Genomic DNA, 25,759 nt, shown 5'->3' with positions numbered 1-25,759 from the left:
TAGATTAAGATTTAGGTGAACTTTTTGAGCAAAAGAATCAAAGATGCTTTGACTAACACAATCAATCTACTTCCAGTTCCAGGACAACAAAGACTGATCAAGACTGAGATTGAGTTAAGTGTCTCTAACATAAAAAACAGCCATAGCATCTGATGCGTTTTGCAATGAAAGCACAAAAGAAATTGATTAGATGAAGATTAATATTTGAAATAGAAAATGACATCCTTCAGAGCTGATAAAGACAAATGACCAAAGTGAATTCACAGTTAATGATCTATGGATTAGCCAGACCTGTGAAATACATTAAAGATCTGTAAATAATGACAGACTTGTTTAGTTTGGGTCAAATAATCTTTGAACATCTCAATAATCTCTCTGTATAATAATGTCTCACTCCTACTGATGACCTGTTTAAATCTTCAGTTTCTCCTCAGAAACTTACACACACCTGGAAACATCAGATGTGTTGTGACGACTGAATTTGGTGCATTACACTTCATTTAACTATTTGTCCACATAAAACAATAACTGGAAACATCCCCTGTTTAGACAAACATTAATCACCCCAGTGCAATCTTTTGTAGTCTCTTGTACCTTTTTCTAAAGGTGCATTCACACCAGCCGTGGTAGAGGCAGCAAAAATGCACTATTAGTGCGTAGTTAGATGCTTGAACATTTGAGTTTACTCACTTCATTCGCGCGTGAAATTTTATTCATTTGAGACATTCACGCAGAAATTAGCGTCATGGGAGGGGCTTCTGCGACTCTGCTGAGACTCCGCTCGCTTCCTGTAATCACGTCATTACCAGGGGTTAAATTGGGATTTGTTATGTGGGGGGGCTCTGCGGGAAGGGGTACTTCAAGGGGTAACATGTTTAATACTGATGATAGCAAAGCCACTGGTGTGTTTCAATGACATTCTGGACCTCTGATAGGATTTGATAAGTTTCAGCTTTAAAGGTTGACCCAAAATATTTTAAAAAGAGCTTCTGAATTTTAAATGATGCAAATCTATGAGTTTGACACCCTATATCCATTTGTTGCACATATCATTATGCACAACTGATCAAACTTTAAAGGAAGTTTAAAGAATCAACCTCCTTGAATAATTCTAGGCATAAGATAGACTCAATTAACAAGAAAAGGTACAACACACAGTACTGTATCATCAACATGTCTTATAAATTAGCCACAGAGATTCCCTATGCTGGTCAGCAGCTAAAACAATCATATAGTTAGGTTTGATTTGTGTAATCAAAATACATTATTTTATTAAACTATACAATAGTTATATCCAGTGTTATCCTTAACATAATGTAATTAGATGAGTGACATACATACTTTAATCCTTTACACGTTTCTAGTCTTCTATGAAGTTTTCTCGACATGGGCACCATTCTTACCTCTCTCTCTCTGTCTCTCTCTCTCTCTGTGTGTCTCTCTCTCTCTTTCTCTCTCGTCAAATGATCCTGCGTGAGAGCGCATTCTTGAAGTTCTGAGTTTTTTTCGCTTGAGTTGCATAACTTGCGCGAAGACGCATCTAAAGGGAAAAGCGCGTGTTTTCGCGGCAATTGCGGCGCCCAATTCGCGTCATTTTCATCGCCCCGTGCGAGGACCCGTCTGATTGAGTCTTTGCATTGACTTTGTAGGTACTCTGCTCGCGCAAATCGTTGAACTTGCGTTGGTGAATATGCCCCATAATGAATGAAAACGCATTATTCCCTTCGCGTCAGTGCACACACACCAGCGCAGCGAGTACACACACACAAGCGCAGCGGATACACTGGCAAGAGCAGAGCGCGACCTTCAGCCTATGTGCCGGGGCTTAGCCCCGGACGGCCCCGGCCCAATTTAAACCCTGGTCATTACTACAGAAAGGTCCTGATTGGTTAACATGGTGCTGAAATCCGCCGAAGTTTAGATTTTTCAACTCGCGAATTTCCCGCCCCGCAGGATGCCTAAAGGCGTTTCACACGGTACGCGGCAAACAGCAAAATCGCTGCGCGGCTTCAGCTAAAATCTTGCATTGGAAGCGTTTTGTGCAGCATTTAGTGCAAATGTGTGTTTCTTCAATGGTTCATGCCCTTAAGTGCCATGTCCAGAGAGGGGACAGGATTTTGGGTGCATGAGAAAGGCGTGTGGACCAACTCCACTTCACCTCTGTAAACGCCACCGTTTTGCCGCTTTCCGCACGTTTCCAATTGAAAAATAATTAAACACTGCTATGCGGTTGCCGTGTACCATGTGAAACAGCCTTAATTGTGTCTTTGCATTGACTGTGCCGCCTCTACCACGTCTGGTGTGAACTGTGCACCAGCCGCGTTTGAGGTGTGAAATTTGGTGTCTACCACGTGTAGTTTGCCGCTGGAACATTTTGAGTTTACTCGCTTCATTCACCCCAAAAAATTCACGTCATGGAGGAGCTTCTGCGACTCCGCTTTTTTCCTGTAATCACGTCACTACTAGAGCAAGCTCCTGATTGGTTAACGTGGCGTGTTTTTCTGCCAAAGTTCAAATGAGGGGGAATCGCGTCTACCATGCTAAACACCTCATTCGCACCGCAAGACCTCCAAACAGGTGTCAAAGGGTCTTCACATTGACTTAACATTGAAATCAATCGCGCTTGATGCCTCTAGGGCGGCTGGTGTGAACGCATTATAAGAGTGCATTATAAGACTTTACAGAAGCTTGTTCTCGGTTTCTCTTTTTCAGCAGTCGACATTATATCTAGGCTACCAGTTTTTTAGCACAAATGGTAAAGCATAGTGTTAGCTAAACAAAGGTTTTGATACAAAATGATAAAAATGTATAGCTTAAATGCGCTGTAAGTCACTTTAAATGAAGCTGTACTGTCAGCACATGCAGTCATGCTGCCACAAACTAAACTTTTGTGTTTTAAAATGCAATGCATCTCCAACTCTCTGAATCAACATTTAAAAATTTGCCGTTTTGAAATCTTGGGACCTCAATGCCTACTCTATATTACATAATATTACAATATAGTAGTGGTTGGTTTTGAGTCATGGATCGAATAATTTTTAGATCAGCAAAAATAAAGTAATAAGGAAACTGAAATAAGAACAAAGCGTATGAAAATTAAAAAGAACAAAGTTAAAAATAAAAGTATAAGTATAAGGGGCGGGACACACCAAAAGTTTTTTACGTAGCTGAAAACACCTGGAGGACGCCAAATCCCAGCTGTTTTTCAGCTGAGCGATTTGGTAATGTGATACTTGAGCTGTAAGCTGGTTGGTTGTTGTGATACTTGTCCCGCCCCTCCTCCACTGTGATTGAACGGGCGTGTAAGAACTGGCAATGAAGAGTGGAGCTTTTCACCCAAAAAAACCGCTAGCCGCTGGCTTATTTGAAAAATGCTGAGCTTCCATTGGAAACAATTGAAAAACATGTGCCGGCTGTGGGCGTAAAAGCTTTGGTGTGCACGCCCCCTAACAGTAGTACAGTATTTAGGATCAAATAAATAATAACACTGTCGTGTTCATTCTATAAATATAGTTAATCTTTTTAAAGATACAGAAGAGATTTTCCTTTTGTCTTCTGTTGTTTAATTAATATAATGACACAAACATAAGCAGATTTTTTGAGCGTACTGTCACTTTAAGACAAAATAAACATGGATCCATAAACACATCTGATTTCTTTCTAAGCTGTTTGCATTCACTTAAGACATAACTGAATCTTTTTAACAGAATGCTTGCCAAGACTGTGGCATTTCCAGATAATTTTGCATGTCTGTGTCCTGTCAAGCGCATAGAGATTTTGTGTTTTCGTGCACTTATGAGTGTGTATCCATTTGAGCATGTGTGTGTGCACAGAAAACAGCTCGCTTTCAAATTGTTTAAAATAGCATGAATGTTAACATTTGCAAAGTTTGGAAACACATGCACATGATAAACTTACCATATAGATTAATTTCTGAATGATGCATATTTGAGCGATTATTATTAAAGAGATTATTATTATTATTTATGCGTGACTTCTTTGGTTTTTCCCTATACATATTTTGTCTCTCTATATGACGGGGTGGGCCAGCCATCAATCTGAGTGGGACAGTGCCACCCTGGCCCTTATGTAGCCTATTAACATCACCATGGCTAAAAATACTTTTATTTGACATATACCATGACAATACCATTTTTAAAACAGGTACTATGGCAGTACCATGTTATTTTTTAAAGTCTGTAAATGAGCAGCATGCTATACATGAATATGGTAATCATTCAGCCTATTAGCATACTATTTTATAAGAGATACCATGACCGGGTTTCCTTTGACATGATTCACAGTGACACAATTTTCTCTCTACTTAATGGCAATTACACATCATGCTGTTACCGTAGCGACTGAGCCATGCGCCTTAAGTCTTCATTCTGCTGTTTTAATCTCTCCAGCTTGGTCAGGATCTTCGCCAATTCCCGGCTGGAGCGCGGCACGCGGTCGCTGTCCTTCACCAGATGACCCCCGATATAAAAGAGCAACGTCCCCCAGGCCAAGAGAACCAGCGCTATCCAGCGCCATGAGCCCGCCCATGGACGCATGCTGCTGCCAAACCCCGGTCACAACAGATGACAGGTGCGCATGCTTGACCAGCCAATCAGAGCACAGTTTGAAAGTCAAGAAGATAAGAAATCTTGATTGTGTCTACGTCAACACACGGTAAAGTTTTAGTCATGGCGACTGGTCAAGATGGTAGATCTTCCATCGTGCTTCTGTAGTTTGTTCGGTAGGGTACATCGGTTTGGGTTTGTCAGTTTGGGGTTTGGGTTCTCCGCATGCATTACAGTTCTGTAGAGAGAGACAGAGAGAAAACATTACAGAACAGGCGTGCAACATCCACTCCAATAGTAACCAGAAAAACCAAACAACACTTTAAAAAAGAAGAACAAAAACAGACATTGGGGATCAAACGAGGGAAAGTAAATAATGATTAAATCCCTTTAATGTCCAATGTAAAATCTCAGCCCTAATTCAAAACATTTTGTTATACAGTGTGCCACAGACATGCAGATAAACACACACAAATAAAATATTGCCCCCCCCACACACACACAAGGGACCTGCTGTTTGTTTGAGATATTGTCGGTGTATCTGTACTGCTCTCTGTCTTTTTCGTACTCTACTCTTCCCACAGACATCAACATGCTTTCTGAATGACTGTCATGCTGTCAGACAGACGTGACGAGCGTTGAACAACACCAAAAAGCAACGCCACAGAGCACAAGAACTGAGAGTGACATGAACAGTTTGAGCTTACATGACATGAGTGCAACAGCTCTGTTCATTATAACAGAAGACTTCTAGTGGTGTGACAGCTGGGTTAAAGAGTAAAACATGAGAAAGATCTTCTGATGTTTCACAGGTAGACAATAAAAGGGCATCGGTTTACATTTACATTGCATGTTTGAAATGACTCAATTCTGATTTTTCTCTCTCAAGTGGCACAGATTTAAGCAGGAAAAAGTGCATGGATTCCGATTCATTCATATGTGAAAATAAATCGGATATGGATCGGATACATGCATTCGCATCCGCAATGTAAGCGGACAGATTGGATATTCCCAGTCATGTGTCATTGAACATGCGACGCTGACACATGACGTCAACTCAGGTGGACACCACCCGTGACTCTTTTTAGCAGCGCAATGGAGGACAACAGTTCAACTTAGTATAGTTATGTTGAAGTTTTATGTCTGGTTACAACTCTATAATCTTGTATAATCATTGTGTCTGTGTCCATTGCATATGGCAACATTTTACTTCCTCTATGGTTTAAACTGTTCCGGGTCAGTATGTCTGTCTACCTTGAATTGTTTTGCCAAGTGTTAAGTGTAAATGCAGATATCGGATATGAGTCACTGTCAAATGATGATGTAAGCGGGTTGTCAAAAAAAAAAGGTTTGTTCACACAAATACACATTATTTAACTATATTACTGAGTAGATAGGACGCGCCACTTTCTTCTGCTTTTCAAAGTGCTCGCTTTTGAACACGAGTTTTGTTTCAGACGCAACTATATGTGAAAATAAATTGGATATGGATTTTGATTCATAAGCTGTCAAGTCGATTGGATTTCGATTTTATACTCGATTCTTAATTTAATTCAAAGAATATAGATATATATAGAATATATTATATTAGAATATAGACTGAATGAATGAATGACAGGCTCGCCTCCCGCTCCTTGGTAACATCGCGCGAGGCATCGTGTGGCCTGTGAGAATCGATTTTGAATTAACCACGGGGGAAAAAACGATTAATCGAAAATTAAATTTTTTTTGGCCAGCCCTACTTAGTATAATGTTATAAGTTTTGTTTATTAAAAATGTTAAGTTTTAGAACAAATTTGTCATAAATTTTATTTGGGGGGCGGGCACAAGGGAATGCACCATAGACAAGGGGGGGTCCATGCTGAAAACGTTTGAAAACCACTGATGTAGTGCCCATCCCAAAATAATGAAAGATACAGTATGAATTTAAGTGAATATAGCCAAGCCCTAGTTGCTTAATATATTTGACTATTAGTGAGGACATTGGTCAATAGTTATACACATACAGGGATAAAACAAACACACTCGACACAAGTATGAGAATGACTTTGTTTTCCGCTACTTAAAATATTTCACATGGCTGTATGTATTGTGAAACACGTCAGGACTCCAGCACAACTTTAAAAAGCTTTTCTCTTCAATTTCAAAAACTGTCAAGGTCGAGCAAAATTTTGAAATAAAAATTGCTATAAAGAATTACATTTAAACTGTTAAGCGTCGCCGTCCCCCCGAATAAGGGACACCTACGTTTGCATCAATATTGTTGATGTCAATTTTAATCTATTACTACAAACTATATATCGTTGGAAAGGTCTAAGCCTCCAGAATAGACATTTCAACAGTGTTTTATAAAATAAATTATGTAGGGAGAGTAATTGATTCATTTATGAAGAGAGTGTGCCTCAAAACATTTATATCCTGCTAAATGTCACTGTCCCACCAGCAGGACCCCTGCATTTACTTCAGTGTTTACATGTGAATTCTTATCTAATCATGACAAACTGTATATCATTTAAAAGCTCTAAGAGTGTAGATTTAACTCAATAGGGGGGGGGGAGGGGGTGACCCCTAAGAGGTTAATTGTTGACATGTTCACCTTTACATAAATTTTTTGTTGCTGCAGTGTTGATCTCTGTTATCGGCACATGGATTAAAACATTAAACAAATCAAATCATTTGTGTTATTATTGGAACGTCATCTGTATGCACGTTTCCTACTGAAAGACATTTATATCCTGATGGAAAGTGAAGCATCATTCTCTTACACTTGAAATATGTAATGGCATTAGAGATGAAATGTTTCTGGCCTTAATCCACACATTTTTTCCATCACGGTTTGTTTCCTCAGTAACGCCTCCTTTGACCTTTCAGACTTAAAGCTTCATCATTTTTATGAGGATGCGTAAGCTCTGGTTTACCCGTCAGTCATTCATAGGAAAGGTCAAACTAAATGACCCGCACAAACTATAACCCTGCACTATTCCTGCAGCTGCGTCCACGCAGTACTAAACTTCTCAAGGACTGCTGAATCATGCACATCTGTGCCCTCATAACAAATTATATTTCAGGTAAAATGATCAAACCTTGCCAAGGCATCTTTTTGACCTTTCATGTCTAAGTCTACAACAGGCCGCCATATGGAAATAATGATCTAGGACAGAAGTCCAATGGGAAACATTGGACATTAACCAAACCAGGACACAGGCAGTGGGATCTTACAGAACATATCTAAACCACACCAAAACAAGACCATAAAGATTAATATATCAAATAGTTTGAGATGTTCATCTGAAACATGGACTTAAGCAATCAGACATTTCATCTCCATAATTTGATGTCTCTCTGTCTCTTCATGAATTCATCAGGGATGTCCTAAAATAATGAATGGGAGGTTAGGACAAATCACCACCGCAGGAAAATTCCCTCAAGGTCAAAAAGCTCAAGATACAGAAAGCTGAGATATCGATCATAGCGTCTAACGCAGACTATTAAACTCCCCCAAGCCAGTTAACATGTCATTGATGCTCTTCAGATCCAAACAGAGCCATGTGGGCTCAAGTATAGGTACAGTCAGGTCACACAAGACGCATATAAACATTTATTCCACTTCAGGAAAAAAATAGAAAGATATTTATCATATTTTTTTATTTGACAAAGATTTCTCTGAACCTCTGAGGTTTGCAAAACACATCACGATACAATGAAAGATAAGACGACGTGCTGAATGAATGAATGAAGGCAAGTCAATAAAGGAAACGTCTTAGCACTCCAAATAATCTGCTTTAAAAGTCACATCACCGTATCACAAACATGGCAGGATTGCACAAATCCTGTATTTTGTATCATGTATAATACGTTGGATAATTTTATGCTTTATAAAGTTGCACTGTCTGGAGTATGCACCAAAGACTTTCACTTGTGTTGTGGTGGGGTTACAATAAAGGTGATTTGATTTGTTTTGGGTTTACTATAAATACAGTCTTGGGTGTAACTAGTAATTAGTAATACAATAGTGAATTTAACATCAAAATTTAAAGTCTAATGTTAAAATGCATGCTTTTTATGTATCTTTCTCACTGGAAATACTTTGGTGAGTTAATAAGAATAATGGTAACACTCTTATGTACATTAATATTACAGAGATATTGGCTGTTTATTGATGTATAAAAAGCACATATTAATGACTGATTCTGCAAAACCTTATTCTACATCTTTAATCCTACCCAATTAATACTGTACTTAGTATTAATTATAAGTTTGTTAAGTATTAATAAGCAGTAATTAGGAGTATATTGATGTAAAAGTAGTTAAAAGTGAGACCTTAAAAAGTGTGAGCAGAATAATTGATGTACTTTTATTTGATTTATTTGAGCTGTTGCTAGTATATCTTTGTATCATTTACTAAATAGGATATAGAAAGTAATAAGTTATAGGTAATTAAATACATTTTTGGAAAGAGTAATTTGTACAGTAATCTAATTACATGATTGAAGATATAATTAGTAACTAGTAATTAATTACTTTTTTATGAGTAATTTAACCAACACTGTAGCAAAGAATGTACTTTTTGAGAAGGCTTAGACTTTATGGTGTCAGCAGTAAGATCATGATGCTGTTTTATCAGGCTGTATTGGAGAATGTGATCAGCTATGGAATACATATTTGGTATGGGAATTTAACGGTACATCTGAAATCTAGGCTTGGGCGTCTTGTTCATACGGCTATGAAGATCATGGGCAGAACAGAACCTGCTTATCTCCAGAGTCTTTATGAAAAATCTATGTTGAGAGAAGCAAATAAGATTGTGTACGATACAACGCATATCTTGCATTCTGAGTTTGTGATGCTGCCATCAGGGAGACGATTGAGAATGCCCAGCTGCAGATTAAATCGGTATAAGAATTCATTTATCCCTTCAGCTGTTAAGTTATTAAATAATATAAAGTAGGAATCATGATTTGCATTCGGTTTTTTTTTTTTTTTTTTTTTTTTTTTTTTTTTTTTTTTTTTACTTATTTTTTTGTACATGTGTATTTTTCTTTATGGTTGTTATGTAATGTGTTTGTTTGTGTTATGTTTGGTAGTGCAGTGGTTGCATTTGTGTGCCCAAGATAAATTTCCCATTGGGACAATAAAGTATACCTTACCTTACCTTACCTTACCTTACCTTACCTTACCTGAATGTATGTTTTTGGTTTACTATGAAACATTAATTGTCCCTGACATTTTTGAAACGGGTACAATATGGCACTACATGTTTATTTTTATATTATTTGTGGCTGACTGTTGTGCAGCAATTCATCAGATAAACTATTATAATTACAAAGCATTCAGATTTGTTAAAAGATCAAAGCACTTGACCTTCAGTGAACTTGTGCATCTAATATTAAACACACACATACAGGCAAAGCAGGTTACCCGTGGAGAAAAGTAATTTGACATGCTGTCTTTTATTAATTACCAGAAATGAACCGCAGGGAACAAACTTGACCTTTACAACCTCTGGCACATAAAGCTCAGCTCAGACGCGTGTCTGTCCTTCTGTGTTTCTCAGTGGTAATGTGTGCTGATGACAGGTGACCTTTACAGGCTGTTGTCACAGCAGGACATCACCAACACAGTGCAACCAAGACTTCATCTGAACAAAACCCCATCAGTCACTGAGTTAAAACAACACACAGAGGAACTCTCAGGCTGATAAATGGGAATGAGACTGCATTCAGCTCAATCTCATGCAGAAGAGATTCCCACTTTACATCTCAACATTTCAACTTTACTTGTTACACGTCACACACCACAACTTTCAGGTCTAAAGCTCCATTAGATGCCTTGAGCAAACAACAAACTATACTAATAAACATTTACAGTGCAGTGTAAAACTATACTTAAAATTCCCAACCTTATCGCCATACTGAAATCCCAGATGGCCAAAAAGTAATAATTTTTTAATGAATTGTTAAAGTAAAACATCACTGTTTTTCAATATTTTACTATGTTCTTACCTCAACTTAAGACTAATTAATACATCCCCATCTTTTTACAATATATTGTATACTGTAGATATTGTCCTTATTTTATAAATAACATGTTTATCTTCAGTGAGCTTGAGTTTTGTTTGTTTTTCTGTCTTCTTTTTATGCTTGTATACGTTTTTTGAGAATTATGAAAATTTTATGGCATTAAAGATTTTAATAAGATAAAAACCTTAATAAAAGAAAAAGAAAACTCTACCATGATACAAATCGTTATGATACAGGGTTCCCTTTCAGTCGGTCACTACGACGTCACGTCGTGACCGACGAATTGGGAACTCGCTTAGAGAGACCAATCTGCTTCGTTTACTACTAAAACGCCAATGAACTTGGCATTGAGATATTTGCATAATGCTGGCGCCGCCCCGCCAGGTGCCTTTATAAGCAGCAGGTGCAAATAGGGAAATTAGCTTTTTTCGCTTCGAAAGCCGGCTTTATCTGCTACTGAGAAGCTACTCTCTGCTCTTCTGGGAACGGTTGCTGAAGTTGATTGACAAGCAGTACTAACACAGCGGACGCTCGCAGTATTCCACGGCTCTGCATCTTTTTTGTTTTGAGTTTAGTGTGTGCGTTGCCTTCCCTGTGCGCATCATCAGCTGAGCACCCAAAGAGTGATTTCCCTAAAAGAGTGATACGTGAGAGCTCTGTGTCTTTTTAAAGGCAGCCACTCTCTCGTATATACGGCGATCAGCGTCCTTTTCAGGATAGCTTTTCGCCCGTGCGATCTTGGGTGCGAGAAGTATAAGGGTTCCAGTGACGGTCACAAGCGCTGTCTTCGTGCTCAGGCATCGAGCACTCCGGGGCTGCGTTCGTGGAGAGTTTCTGTTCTCTCTGTGAGAGCATAACCCACCTTGGATTGCGGAGACGACTGTCGTTTCTACGGGAACGCTGTCCGCGCCTTTGCAGTGCTGACGCCGCCATGGTGCGGCTGTCAAGCGCTCGCAGGGCGCCCTTCGCGTCACTACGCTGAGTAGGACGGAGGATGCGTCCTCCACCTACCGGCCTTCTCATCCTCAGCCGGTTGAGGCTCCGGTGGAGACTGCAGAGTCGTGTTCTACGATGTCTGCCGAATCCATTGGACCTCCTTCTGGTCCCGTCACTTCTGCAGCATCAGAGGGGTGTCCATTTTTCCTCCGAGGCAGAGTCGTTCCGGAGATGGCGGCCGTGCCCGCTCGAGCGGCGGAGACGGTAGAGTTGGAAAGGTTAACCCCTCTCCGCTCGAACCGTCCCGCCCACAGGATTGGTACTTCGGAGCTGCTCAGGCCTCTCGGTCCTCTCCTCCTGTGCCTTTCTTTCCCGACGGCACGAAGAGCTGACGTGATTTGCGGCCGTCCGGCCGTTCAGCTTCACCCCTCACCTCCCTCACCAACGGAGCCGCTAAGGGCGGGGACCCCTTCAGTGGAGCGGGATGCGTTCCTGGAGGGACCACCCAACCCTTCCCTCCCGTGTTTGTAGACAGTCGTCCGGTTACGGACGCTGCCCATCAGGCATGCCGGAGAGGCGGCTTCGGCCCTGCACGCCATAACGTTGCTGCAGGCTCACCAAGGATTTACGAGGGAGCCCGCGACCTTCAGTTGTGCGATGTCCACCACAGTGGTTCAAGATCGCCACCTTTGGCTGTGTCTGGCTGACATGACGGACGCAGACGAGAACAACTTGAATGCTCCTGTCTCACAGACCGGCCTCTTCGGCGAGCCAGGGGAGTCGTACAGCTCCGCTGCGCAGACTGAGGCGATCTCCTAGGTCATGCCCCGGCGGAAGAGAGCTGCCCTTGGTCCACCACGCCGGCTCCTCAGTCTGCCTCTCGCCGTCGGCGTCCTGCGGCGACCACCTCCTTTCCCCTCCTCGGACCCCATCTCGGCAGCGCAGGGGAACCGGTCGTCAGCAGCTCGCCCCCCCGCTTAGCCGCTTCCCGTGAAATTCGGGAGTTTAAGTGGCCAGTGAAGGGCGACCCGGATTGGCAGAGGATCACTCTTCAGGAGATGGAGCTCCTTCCCCCGATAGAGGGTCAGGTGGAAAATCCTTGGTTTGCATATGTTCCACCGGCTGTTCGGCCGGTACCCACTTAACCACACATAAGAGTGCATTCCTCTTCCCTCTCCAGGTCTCCGGAGGATCGAGAGAGCCGTGAGCGGGTTCACACCAGCTCCCCTACCTCTCCTCTATCGCCAGCGGGTGACCTGAGGAGGTCGAGCTCTCCGCTGAGGAGACCGGACCACCAGCACCCTCATCGGAGTCTGCGCTCTCCGTAGAGGAGACCAGACGACCGTTACCCTCAGCGGGCTCAGGTCAGTGTCACACACACATACTGTAGATGTTTATGCTGTCACAGCAGACGCACCGGCAGTCCCACCTGTCTCGCTTCGCTGCCCCACCGCGGGTACTTCGGTAGTGTCGTTATTTCTCCTCGTACGGAGAAGGGGTTTTAACATTAAGTGGCATGGCATCTTACGCACAGAAGCCAGTGGCACGTGCCACTACGTTTTGTGGCACTTCCGGTTTCAATTGGCTCGTACCAGTGGCTCGTCGAGTGGCACTTCCGGTGTCCAGTGGCTCATGCCACTCCGTTTAGTGGCTCGTCGAGTGGCACTTCCGGTGTCCAGTGGCTCATGTCAGTGTTTAGTGTGGCTCGTCGAGTGGCACTTACGATGTCCAGTGGCTCATACCATTCCGTTTGTGGCTTGTCTACTGACACATGTCAGTAAAACTTAGGTCTGTTGGATTGAGGCATGTGGCACTGATATTCACCGATCGATCATTACAGAACCGAGAGTAACTTACGCGTGCTGCTGCTATGTTCATTCAATTGTGACACAATGATTTTGTGTGTCCTTTTTCACTGTCTGGTGTTTCCGGTAACCGAATGTTTGAAATGCATCGAGAGCTAAAAAGGACATTTTGATGATCGTATGATCATAATTCAAAAATTAAGTATTAAAAATGTAAATATTTAAAATGGGAAGGCAAATATTTTATATATTTAATAAAGCACAACATTTGTCTGAGCTATATTGTATATTGTATAATAGTTTTAAATATAAATTTTCTAATTGTATTATTTGTGAAAAAGTAGTCTGTGAGTGCCATGTTTTTATTTGTAAACAGTGCCAATGTGTTGTATTTAATAAAAAGTGTCATTTATAAGAATCTCGCAGAATATTATAATATTTTTTTTCTGCAAAGTACCGCATTTACACACATGCACGCCAAAACAGTAGGTGTCAGTCTAACCATGTTTATGTTTAAAAATTACATTTTATATAGTCTATATAGATTGTTGTCTATAAGAAATAAGGGTTTGAACAAATTATTATTTCACAACATTTATGAGATAGTAATTATTTTTAATAAATTGTTGGATTATTTCAAAGCAAAACAGATTTACAAAGCACTTAGCAATACACTTTACAAACGATTAAATCAAACACAGTTTTTTCCTTTATTTTATGCATTTCATTGGATCTAAATGTTGCCGACAGTATGCTTTAAGGAGGAGTCAGTTTTTTCTTCGATCTCGTCTTTCATTTAAAGGGTATCTAGTAGACTCAATTAAATTAGGCATACTACTTTAAAAAAAAGATTTACAAAAACTGATTAAATATTAAGAAAAGGCACAATGTTCACACGACCATGGCTCAGACAAATACTGTGCTTTATTAAATGAAAACACTTTGCATATTATGCATTTCCATTTTAAATATTGTGATCATACAATTCCTTTATGAATGAGCGTCAATATGATATATTTATCTCTCGACTCAATTTACGCATTCGGTTACCTGAAACATCAGAGTCAGAAAGGACACACAAAATCATTGTGTCACAATTAAATGAACATAGCAGCAGCACGCGTAAGTTACACTCGAATCTGTAATGATCGATCGGTGACTATCAGTGCCACATGCCTCAATCAAACAGACCTAAGTTTTACTGACATGTGTCAGTGTACAAGCAACCAAACGGAGTGGTATGAGCCACTGGCCATCGGAAGTGCCACTCGACGAGCCACTAAAAAGTGGCATGAGCCACTGGACACCGGAAGTGCCACTCGACGAGCCACTGGTACGAGCCAATGGAAACCGGAAGTGCCACTAAACATAGTGGCATGTGCCAGTGGCTTCTGTGCGTAAGATGCCATGCCACTTTATGTTAAAACTGCTACTGCTCGTACGGTGCCTGGGTGCTTGGCTTCAGTTCCCAGCCCGTTTCGTTGGGTTTTACGCACGATCCGCCTCGGTTACGAATCCGGCACTCCCCAAAATTCGGGCTTTCGTTTCACTGTGGTGAAAGCGGCCGATGCACATGTACTGCGTGCAAAGTCGATATCCTGTTGGCGAAGGATGTTCGAGCCGGTCCCTCTTACCGAGATGATGATGATGATGATAGGGTTTTTCCAGCCTTTATCTCATAGTACCCAAAATACGCGGTGGGTTACGATCGATTTGATTTACGCACCGGCTCTACAAAGGTGTTCTTTTTGGATGATAACGCCGAGGCTCGTATTTCAATATTCAGATCGGTTTGCAGCCTTAGACCTGTAAGACGTGTACTTTATGTGTCCATCTCCCCTCGCTTTAGACCGTTTTTTCGCTCTGCGTCGTGGGGTGGGCATATTAATACTAAGTACACTATTCGAGCTGTCTCTCTCTCTCTCCGTGTCTCCATGCTAGTCACGGCATTAAAATATCAGAGAGAGAGCGTTGTTCGCATTCTGCTTTTTTCTACGTCGACTTATAATAGCCCGTTCCTGGCAGACGTGCGCGAACACAGAGAGTTAATGCTTCGGCATCTCGCTCGTTTAAGTCTTCAGGTCGACTGGGAAAGAGCAACTTTGCCCCGTGCAGAGGATCCTTTTTCTCAGTATGGAAATAAGACTCGATCGATCGGCGTGTTTTACAAGAGCGCGCAACCAGTCAGTTCTGACTTGCCTCGGTTTAATTCGAGGGAAGTACACGGTCCCTCTGAAACAATTTCAGAAGCTCCTGGACATATGACAGCATGCTGCGGCTGTGACGCCGCCCGAGCTGCTTCATATGAGACCGCTTCAGCATTGGCTTACGATCGAGTCTCGAGGAGAGCGTGGCACACCGACATACACCGTGTAAACATTGCACCTGCGTGTCATTTAAATTTTTCCCTGTGGTAGACCCGGCATTTCTGATAGAAGATATGCCCCTGAGGGGTCTCCTGGCATTCTGTATATTGCAATGCCCTCAGCACGGGATGATCAGCCACGTATGACGGGCCTGCAGTCTCAGGGGTGTGCATAGCACCCCAACTGCCGCAAGCGGTGCGCTGTATATCTGGGACTTGTACGCTCCGCTATGGAGATGCGAGGGAAGGATGTATTAGCCGACACCAATAACATTGCGACTGTTGCGTTATTTACCGTTAAGGCGGTTTTGCGCTCTCGTCACCTGTCGCATCTCGCTCGTCATCTCCTCCTTTGGAGTCAGAAGCATCTGAGGTCCCTTCGTGCCATTTTCATCCCGGGTTCGCTCAATACAGCGGCAGACGCGCTTCCCGAGCTGCGCCCCCGGCGAATGGCGACTCCACCTCCAGACGGTCCAGCTAATTTGGAAGAAGTTCGGTTGTGCGTAGATAGATCTGTTTGCGTCGCCGGACGATACCCACTGTCGCCTATTTTATTCACTACCGAGGGCAGCCTCGGCGTGGATGCGTTGGCACACAGCTGGCCGCGGGGGGTGCGTAAATACGCATTCCTTCCAGTGAGCTTTATTGCGCAGACACTGTGCAAAGTCAGGCAGGACGAGGAGAGCCTTTTTTTAGTCGCCCCGTACTGGACTACCAGGAATTGGTTTTCAGAGTTAATGCTCCTCGCGACAGCCCCTCCCTGACGATTTCCCCTGAGGAAAGACTTTCTTTCTCAAGGAAGGGGCACATTATGGCACCCGCGCCCCGACCTGTGGGATTTCCATGTATGGTCGTTGAGCGCGCGCAAGGTTTAGGTGATTTATCGCAAGCGGTATCTAACACCATCGACGCGGTTCGAGCACCGTCCACAAGACGGGCTTACGCGCTTAAAGAAACCTTTTTCGTCACCCGGTGCTCTTCGCAACGCGAGGACCCCAGAGAATGCCCATTAACATTGTGCTTTTATATCTTTAACATAGGTTAGATGGTAGGCTGTCCCTCCGCCATTAAAGTTGATATCGCCGCTATTTCTGCTCATCACTCTCTTATCAACGGCAGATCAGTTGGCCAGCATGATTTAATTATTACATTTTAAGAGGCGCTCGCAGGCTAAACCCCTCGCGCCCTCCCTCTTTCCTCCTGAGACCTGTCCATGGTGCTGAAGCCTTCAGGTCTCCCTTTTGAGCCTTTGCAGTCTACGAGTCTGATGTTTTTACCAATGAAAACTCTGACCCTGATAGCATTGGCCTCCATGAAGAGAGTAGGGGATTTACATGCATTCTCTGTTGACGATTCGTGCTTTTAGTTTGGTCCTGCTGTCTCACTGAGACCCAGACCAGGCTACGTGCCCAAAGTTCCCACCACTCCCTTCAGAGATAAGGTGGTGAGCTTGCAAGCGCTGCCCCCGGAGGACGCAGACCCAACCATGGCTTTGTTGTGCCCCGTACGCGCACTGCGACTCTACGTGGATCGCACGCAAAGCCTCAGGACCTCAGACCAGCTCTTTGTTTGTTATGGTGGCCAGCAGAAAGGGAAAGCTGTCACTACGCAGAGGATGTCTCATTGGATAGTTGATACTATCGCCCTGGCTTATAATCTTCAGGGTATTCCTTGCCCCTTTAATTTGAGAGCGCACTCCACACGGAGTGTTGCCTCATCTTGGGCTTTAGCTCGTGGTTCCTCGCTAACAGACATCTGTAGAGCTGCTGGTTGGGCGACACCTAATACGTTCACTAGATTTTACAGTGTTCGTATCGAGCCTGTATCCTCTCGTGTTCTTTCCTCACCAGGGGGAGCACGGAGAGCAGTCTCGCAGGTCGGCTTGCAGCCTCCAACTGATGCTTCATAACTGTGTCAGTATGGAAGGCCTTCAGAACAAAAATGCGTAATGGTTTGAATTGTTCTTCCTCCGCTGCCTTGGCAGCCTTTGTTGCGGAGCATTGGCTGTCAGCCTTTCACTAGCTGTATCCTCGCGAACCTACGTGTCTGGCTCGGGCTCCACATTGTGTCCCACCGGGTTCCTTTGTGAGTATTTTTCCGTGGGGTTAATCCTACCAGCCCACGTTTCCCTTAGCAGAGCACTGCTTTGCTTACACAGCCACGGCTGTCTTTATTCCTCAACTACGGTTGACTTCGCCCACCATTAGCCATTAAGACGGGCGGTGGCTTCCGCAGCGTTCCTATCCCGCTCAGGCAGGGCGCTTCCCAGTCGCTGGAACTTCTGTGGGGTTAAAGGAACATCTAGTGCCCGGCCTTCTGCCTTAAAACCTATCTCCTCCTCCTTAAGTGGAACCGGAGGGCTTTACGCAGACACTGGAAGAGGTCAGCCCCTAGTGGCGTTTTGGTAGGGATTCCCAATTCGTCGGTCACGACGTGACGTCGTAGTGACCGACTGAAAGGGAACGTCTCGGTTACGGATGTAACCCTCGTTCCCTGAAGGAGGGAACGGAGACGTCACGTCCCGTCGCCACAGGGCTGCTCCCTGCTGTTTATCGACCGGTCACTTTCTCCCGGCTTTCTCAGCGAAAAGAAGCTAATTTCCCTATTTGCACCTGCTGCTTATAAAGGCACCTGGCGGGGCGGCGCCAGCATTATGCAAATATCTCAATGCCAAGTTCATTGGCGTTTTAGTAGTAAACGAAGCAGATTGGTCTCTCTAAGCGAGTTCCCAATTCGTCGGTCACGACGTGACGTCTCCGTTCCCTCCTTCAGGGAACGAGGGTTACATCCGTAACCGAGACGTTTTCCGCAGAAAATTTGTGAGTTAAGATGGTAGGTTTGGGTGGGTGGGTGTGGCAATCAAAGGGTGCGTGTCATAATGAAAAGAAAATATTTTTATTTAAAATACTCAAAAAAACTTAATTTTGAAGAAACTATGAACTAAATGAACACATACTAGAATATTAATGAATTAATAATGAAATAATTATTTTAACAGATACCTCTAACAGGAATAGCTGTGTGATGAAGTGAAACTAAAGTGTTAATAAACACAAACTGAAGCAGATGTTGTAGAACGTCTGGCGAACGATGATAGATAGTGCGAAGATTGTAAAAACTGATTCTTTCCCACTATTAATGACATCTTAAAGGAGTGTAACTACTGTAGCATGTAAATAATGCACATAAATAACGTGAGCGCGTCCGCGCTATTCTCCGAGATGCACTTGACGGCCTTTTGTGTAGCTATTTATTTTTTATTTTTATTTTTTTGGACGGCCTAGTTGAGACGGTAGGGTTTCCCAGCTTAGGCGGGCCGCCCAAACTGCAAAGTGCTGCGGGAAACCCTGTGATATATAAAATGAATCCTAAAGTGATATAAGATTTTGATTACATCGCCCACCCCTAATGTGTTGACAGTACTGTAAGCTTAAATTTAATAAAAAATAAGTTCATGTAATAAACTACAAATATAAAGACACAATGGTGTTCTCTTGCTTCATAAAATTATAAAAATAAAATAAAATTGAACTGATTGACACAGACTTTAAATTTGACAGAAGGTAGAGCATGGTTTCCCTCAAAACTTTGCAGTTCAGGCAGCCCGCCTAAGCTGGGGAACCCTACCACCTTAACTAGGTCGCCCCCCCAAAAAAAAAAAACACTGCACAAAAGGCCGTCAAGTGGATCTCAGAGAATAGCGTGGACATGCTTCACACCGCGAGCGGGCATGCGCGCCACACAACCAAAATGAGAGAAAGAAAGAGACGTGGTCCACCGTTGCTATCTGAAGGACATGGGCGGAATGACCGAGCCATTTTTATGTGGGCCGGTGAGATTTTTTTCTACATATAGAGGTTACACGGACACAGTAGTGAACTGGTCATCTGGAGCACCGAGAGTTTTCCCAGTGGGCCGCATGGCAATGTTTGCTTTAATGCAATAAAGAATACAGAATACAGTGTATACAGAAGCCACAGTGAACGACTCCCAGCCAATCGAATTACATGACCGAGCAAGAATTTTAAGTTTTAAGAAGTCGGTGTTTCTTAAAGCTCTACTGTGTACTTTATTGAGTTAATTCTTAACAAAAACCCATGTTTTCTTTCAAAAGTATGTGCTCATTCATGTGTAATTACTTCCCACCCACTAATCAAAGTATTCTCGTAAGTGTAGAATCTGCTATTTAAAATGCATACCGTCGAAGCGCTCTCTGGCTGAATCCATGTTGTGCCTCCATCTTTGAAATACATTCGCCGACGAGGGACATTCCTGAAATTCAAGCTCCGCCTTTCGCGCTTTCACTCTACACTCACGCTGTCCGATAGCTGAAGCCTCCGGAGGTTGCATGTGTAGGCGGTATACGTCATCAAGACAGTCTTATTTCAGAATATTAACAATTATAAAGCTGACAATTATTCTTAGTTAATTGTAAGTTGATGTAATATGCGTATGACTTGCGAATGTAATGCTCAGTTAATTTAAATAAACCAGGCTTGATGACGTATCCAGCTTGTGACCTGCGTAGCTGAATCCTTCGGATTTTACAACAACCGCACACCGTGATGAACCTGCGATCTAATGCTTTGATTTGAAAGCCTGTTGAAGACATATTCTCGAGGACATTAAAACAAATCGCCAAGGATGCGAAACGGGGATTTTAAACGACAACGTGAAAGGAAAAACATCAAGACCAAAGTCACTATTGGAGTTAGTTTTCCAAGATGGGGCTCAAGGGACACTGAAGTTGCACTTTCTATATTCTCCACAGGTAATTCAGCATATTCGTTTACATCTATACAGTCCATGTTGTAAACTTAAGGTTTTATAGTTCCTTGGCTAACTTTAGCATGATTATGCATAACACTTGTTAGTGTAAACATGCATGTGGTTTAACGTGTTCGTACAGACACACGCCGTCTCTCCGCCCATTTATGTAATCTGAGGTACTGAGATAAATGTTTTTCATCTTTTCTGACCTCTAGCACAAACACACGGTGACAGCGCTATTTTTAGCCTTTCATTGATAAAAGCGTCTGATCTGCGCGTCTTTCGTTTCATTTTACAAGCGTGTGAATGTTGCGCGATCTTTTTTCACCAATATGAGAGAAAGCTCTTACATATACACGGACATGTAACATGTTTACTTAAAACATAAGCATTGTACTCTGACATAATGTCTGACATAATACTCTGATAAAGTGAAAGTTGCGCGATCTTTTTTCACCAATATGAGAGAAGCTCTTACATATACACGGACGTGTAACGTTTACTTAAAACATAAGCATTGTACTCTGACATAATGTCTGACATAATACTCTGATAAAAGCGTCTGATCTGCGCGTCTTTCGTTTCATTTTACAAGCGTGTGAAAGTTGCGCGATCTTTTTTCACCAATCTGAGAGAAAGCTCTTACATATACACGGACATGTAACGTTTACTTAAAACATAAGCATTGTACTTTGACATAATATTAGTTCGCGTCCATTTAAACCCGTCATGGTTGCTTTTTGTATGTGATTTTAAGCGGACATATCATGACAATCAGACTTTTTTCATGTTAAACATAAATCTGTGTGCTTTGATGGATCACAGGCAAAGGACATTGCAAATTGTTCATTTTTTCTCATTGCTTTTGCTTTGTAGCTACTGGAAGCCATGTTAACCTTGGCATGACACGGCCGGGCCACCGTACGAGTTAAAACGCGTTCATAATGGGGAGGGCTAGAGAGTAACATTCAGTTGCTTGTCATATAGACTTTCACCGCTAGATGGGAGTAGATCTTACACAGTGGAGCTTTAAGACAAACGAGAATTCCAGCCAATCACCATACCACCTTAACTAACATATTTTCTGCGGGAAGCTCTGTACAGTATAATAAAACTCTCTTTAATCTGTCAAATGTGTCACAATGTTCCCTTACACTTTAATGAGCTGTTATAGACACCAGTACAGATACTACATGTGCTGTGTGTCTTCAGTCCTCTGAACAAATCAAATGTTATTTCACAGAACAAGAGAGAGACCGATTCGGTTTCATCGCAGCCTATTAAAAGCACTTTACAGGGGCGACAAAACCCACAGAAGCGTGTAATAAAACTCATCTGTTGCTGAAATATGATTTAGTCTCTCTCTAAAATAAGCCAACTCAATTAGACTGAGAAGAATTACTCATAAACACCATTACCTCCCCAGAGACACATTTCATATCAAATGGAAAGAGTACTGGTGTGGACCGAACATTATTGGAGTTCACTGAAAGGGTCACACATAAAACCACCACAGATTAGAAAATAATGCCAACAAAGAACATTGAGAGTGTCCAAGTGAAAAGTGCTGGTTTTGCAATTTTGCTTATAGAAAGAAAACTTTAGAAATGTTATGGATCCTATTGTGAGGATACTGGACTACAGAACACACACAAATATAATAGTGTGAAAGTGTGTACAGTACACTTAATTATACCAATTAATCATGTTGAATGCTTCATTCTAACTGGTTGAGAAATTTACCACGGGTCTTGATTATTTTTCGGTAAAACCCACACCTAACATTTTAAATGTCTTAAAATATTCACCAGGGCAATGCACACCGTCTAATTTTGAGCTAGAGAAAAAAGAAAGTATAAATGTCAATTTTGGCGGAAATTAAGATTTTCATAAAAATATGTACTGAACAGGTGTAGCTTTATCAGTTTTTAAGATTTAAACAAATCATACATTGTTTTGACACTTTTTTTAATAGAGAATGTCAAAATATAAATAACTCATTTTTTGCAACTCATTTTGCAGCACGGGTCACAAACCAGTTCATTGTTTATAACTTCAGTTCTTACGAATGAATTCAATTTCAAGTATCCTCTGGGCATTTATTCAAAACAGAATGTCTATCTGTGTTTTTGACTATGAGTATAAATGTGTGTGTGTGAATAATAAATCACGGTTGAGTATCTGTCAGACATCTTTATGAAAGGTTTGATTGACAGACACGTCTCACATGCCCTGATGATTGATGTTGTCTATTTATATCAAAACCTTAACATGGTTTGACAAGCACACACACAATCATGTTTACTTTCCTTAGACTATATAAACAGTGATGTAATGGTGTCTGGAGAAGTGGATATACTCTTCATTTATGCCCCCATATTTTTCAAGTAGAAGTGGGTATCCACCTTTTTTTTCAAATGCGGAAGTAAGTGATGTGACGTATTTCACTAGTTTCAATAGCCAGCCGGTAGAAAACAGTGTCGTGGGAGCACACATAAAACATGATTTAAACAGATATGGTCAATATTTACAGTGGGAGAAAAAAAATTAAGAAGTGGCCAGATATAAAAGATATATTTTATCATTTCATGTTGTTGCTCGGGGTTGACGGGTCTTCAATGAGCAAATATAAAATCACAGAGAGAGATACCAGTATCTTTACAATGGGAAAGTCAGTTGCGTGTTTGTCCATGGAATTGACCAAAATAATTATTATAAACATTAACTAAAAAGCAGTTGATGTCCTATATATTCTGTACTGTACATTGTGCATTTTTGTAATAATATATAGTAGCAAAATAAATAAACCAGCTAAATCAGCATATTAAATGCATAAAATATTAGTTGTTTTTAAACAATTATTGTATTTATTGTTTACTGGCAGTGTCTATGAAAGGTTTTACTGGATGAATGTGTGGATACAGATCATGAGTGCATGTGTGCCACATACACATTTGTCTCTTACTGTATGTGACACCGTGATTCAAACCCAGATCAACATTCACAATGAGAAATGTAGAGAAATCACGGATAATTAGCAAACTTCAAAAACTAAGACCAAGTGCAGGACTTTAAATACATCACGTGTCTTTATGGTGTGTGTGTAAATGCACGCACAGATTCCAGAAAATCATTGGCAGTGTGAATTAACCAAAAATCAAACGATCCCAGACAAATCCTGGATGCATTTTTCAGGTATTCTCCGTAATGTCTGTGTGAAAAGGGCTCAAGACATATTCAAGAAGTAAATTTTAGGAATTTATTTCTTGAGACCTATAAAGATATTCATTAATTATTGTACTGCCTTGATTTGCTTAATTTATTTTATAATCTGATATTTTTATCATTTTGGTTTGTTACTTAAACACTTTACCCAAATATTTCGCCATCACATGTTGTTCCAACTCTTTCAACAATTTGACTGAATAGAAAAGATCCTGCTGTTAAATTGAGATTTTATTTTTATGAGGAACTATTCTTTTAATGGTGAAGTCGGATCCTGGACATCACTTTAAATAATGATCTCTATCCCAGCACTAAACACAACAACAAAGAGAAGACCTAAAGATCCTCCAGTTAGGACCAGACTTTATACAGACAGTGAAATGTTTGGAATAAGATGAAGGACTGAGATCATGTTTTTGATGCATGTTTGTGGACGTGATGCAGAATTAGGACATATGTGTAGGTTTTCTTTAAAAAAAGAAGAAGGAAAAAACAAGTTGTAATGCTCAGTCCCATTGTGTGCAGCTGTAGTTTAAGCGACACGATTCTCCATCTGTAATTGTCTCACACTCACTGGCGAAGGTGATGGCGTATCTAAGGTTACACGGCACACAGAGCGCATACCGATGTGTCTCTTATCTGAGAGGATGGCAGCGAGGTTCAACGTGAGAGAGAGAGACAGAGACAGAGAGAGAGAAAGAGAGAGAGAGAGAGAGAGAGAGAGAGAGAGCTGCTACACAGGAGAATGCCAACAAGTCTGTCTGATCCGGACTCGCTTCAGATATTATGAGACACCTGTGAAAACATGCAAACCCTTTTACACACAGACCTTCCTTCTGTTTGTACCGATAGCCTGAAAACATAAGGCAGGACTAAGCAAAAATATGTAAACAGTAAACAAACACACACATAACATACATCAGTATGTGAAGTCAAACGCTCAAAGTCGAAATGTTTTTGCCCTCAGAAAGCAAGAATCTGTTGTATTTTCAGGGCTCTTACAGTCAGATATTAAAGTAAACTTTCTATACATCAGTTAAAGCCTGTGGGTGTTAAGTCTCCAAACTTTCTAATAAGCAAGGTACAATTAACTGTTTTGTACCCCTAAAATTTAGAACCCAGTCTCACGGAGTTGTGTATAAATAGCACGAAGTGTGAAAATCGTGCAATACATATCATGCATATGATAAGACAGTCCTTTTTTGCATCTTTTTTGTCGTTTTATTGATTGGTTTCTCAATTTTTTGCTATTTTTTACCATTTTCGCTTGGGTTTAGGGTTAGAACAACTTTTTGTTATATAAAAATGGCATCCTTACCCAAACTCCAATTCTAACACTAACTCCAAGATACCATGGCTAAATATAGACAAAAACACGGAAAAACCTGTATATTAAATAACCTCTTTAAGCAAATCTGAAATCTAACGTTAAACCCAAGCGAAAATGTTTTAAAAAACAGAAAAATTTGAGAAACCAATAAATAAAACGACAAAAAAGATGCACCGTTTAAGTGAATGGGAAGGACTGGCGTATCATATGCACGCCAAATTGGAATTTTGCATATGTATTGCACGATTTTCACACATCGTGTATTTATACTCATCTACATGAGACTGGGTAGAAAATTTAACTGGTATGCGCCCATGACACGTTGCTGTGCGCATGGTCACTAAAACTTAACGTTAATGAATGTATTTAAGCCCTGTTTCTGTGTGAAAGGAGCATGCAAAGCGAGCATCTGCTGCTCATTAAGCTTGAGCATTTTTGTCACTTTATTGGTGTTAAATACACACATGCGTCAAAATCTCATCTTTGCAATTATCCTCATAAACACGACCATTTAGGTCTTAAGATAAAATAAACAGCGAAAATGTGTAACAGTATATTAGATACAGACTTTGGTCTTACACGGTAAGTTACCTAATTTTGCTCCTGCCTGTCACTCATTGTTTTAAATTGGGCCGGGGCCATCTGGCTTGTGTCACTTAGACTAAAGCAGCACACAATGTGACTGAGCATTTCAAACTTTTTTTTTTTTAAGAAAACTAATATTTGTTTGATATGTCCTTTTT

At 41.4% G+C, this 25,759-nt stretch overlaps 1 protein-coding gene across 2 annotated transcripts in view; it reads right to left on the bottom strand.

The window, feature by feature from the left end:
* The window catches only part of fut8b (fucosyltransferase 8b (alpha (1,6) fucosyltransferase)), an 82,342-nt gene that overhangs the window by 23,581 nt on the left and 33,002 nt on the right, over window positions 1-25,759 (bottom strand). The window contains exon 2 of one of the 2 annotated variants that reach the window (XM_065256535.1): window positions 4,354-4,803. The exons of the other annotated variant lie outside the window; for it this stretch is intronic. Within the exon in view, the coding sequence (XP_065112607.1) occupies window positions 4,354-4,556 (203 nt within the window). The 5' untranslated portion in view covers window positions 4,557-4,803. The remainder of the gene's footprint in view (window positions 1-4,353; window positions 4,804-25,759) is intronic. 2 annotated transcript variants of the gene reach the window in all.

The sequence above is a fragment of the Paramisgurnus dabryanus genome, chromosome 12 (assembly GCF_030506205.2).
Source record: "Paramisgurnus dabryanus chromosome 12, PD_genome_1.1, whole genome shotgun sequence".
NCBI classification, from domain to species: Eukaryota; Metazoa; Chordata; class Actinopteri; order Cypriniformes; family Cobitidae; genus Paramisgurnus; species Paramisgurnus dabryanus.
Note: the sequence above shows the minus strand (reverse complement) of the source record. Positions and strands in the feature narration are given on the sequence as shown.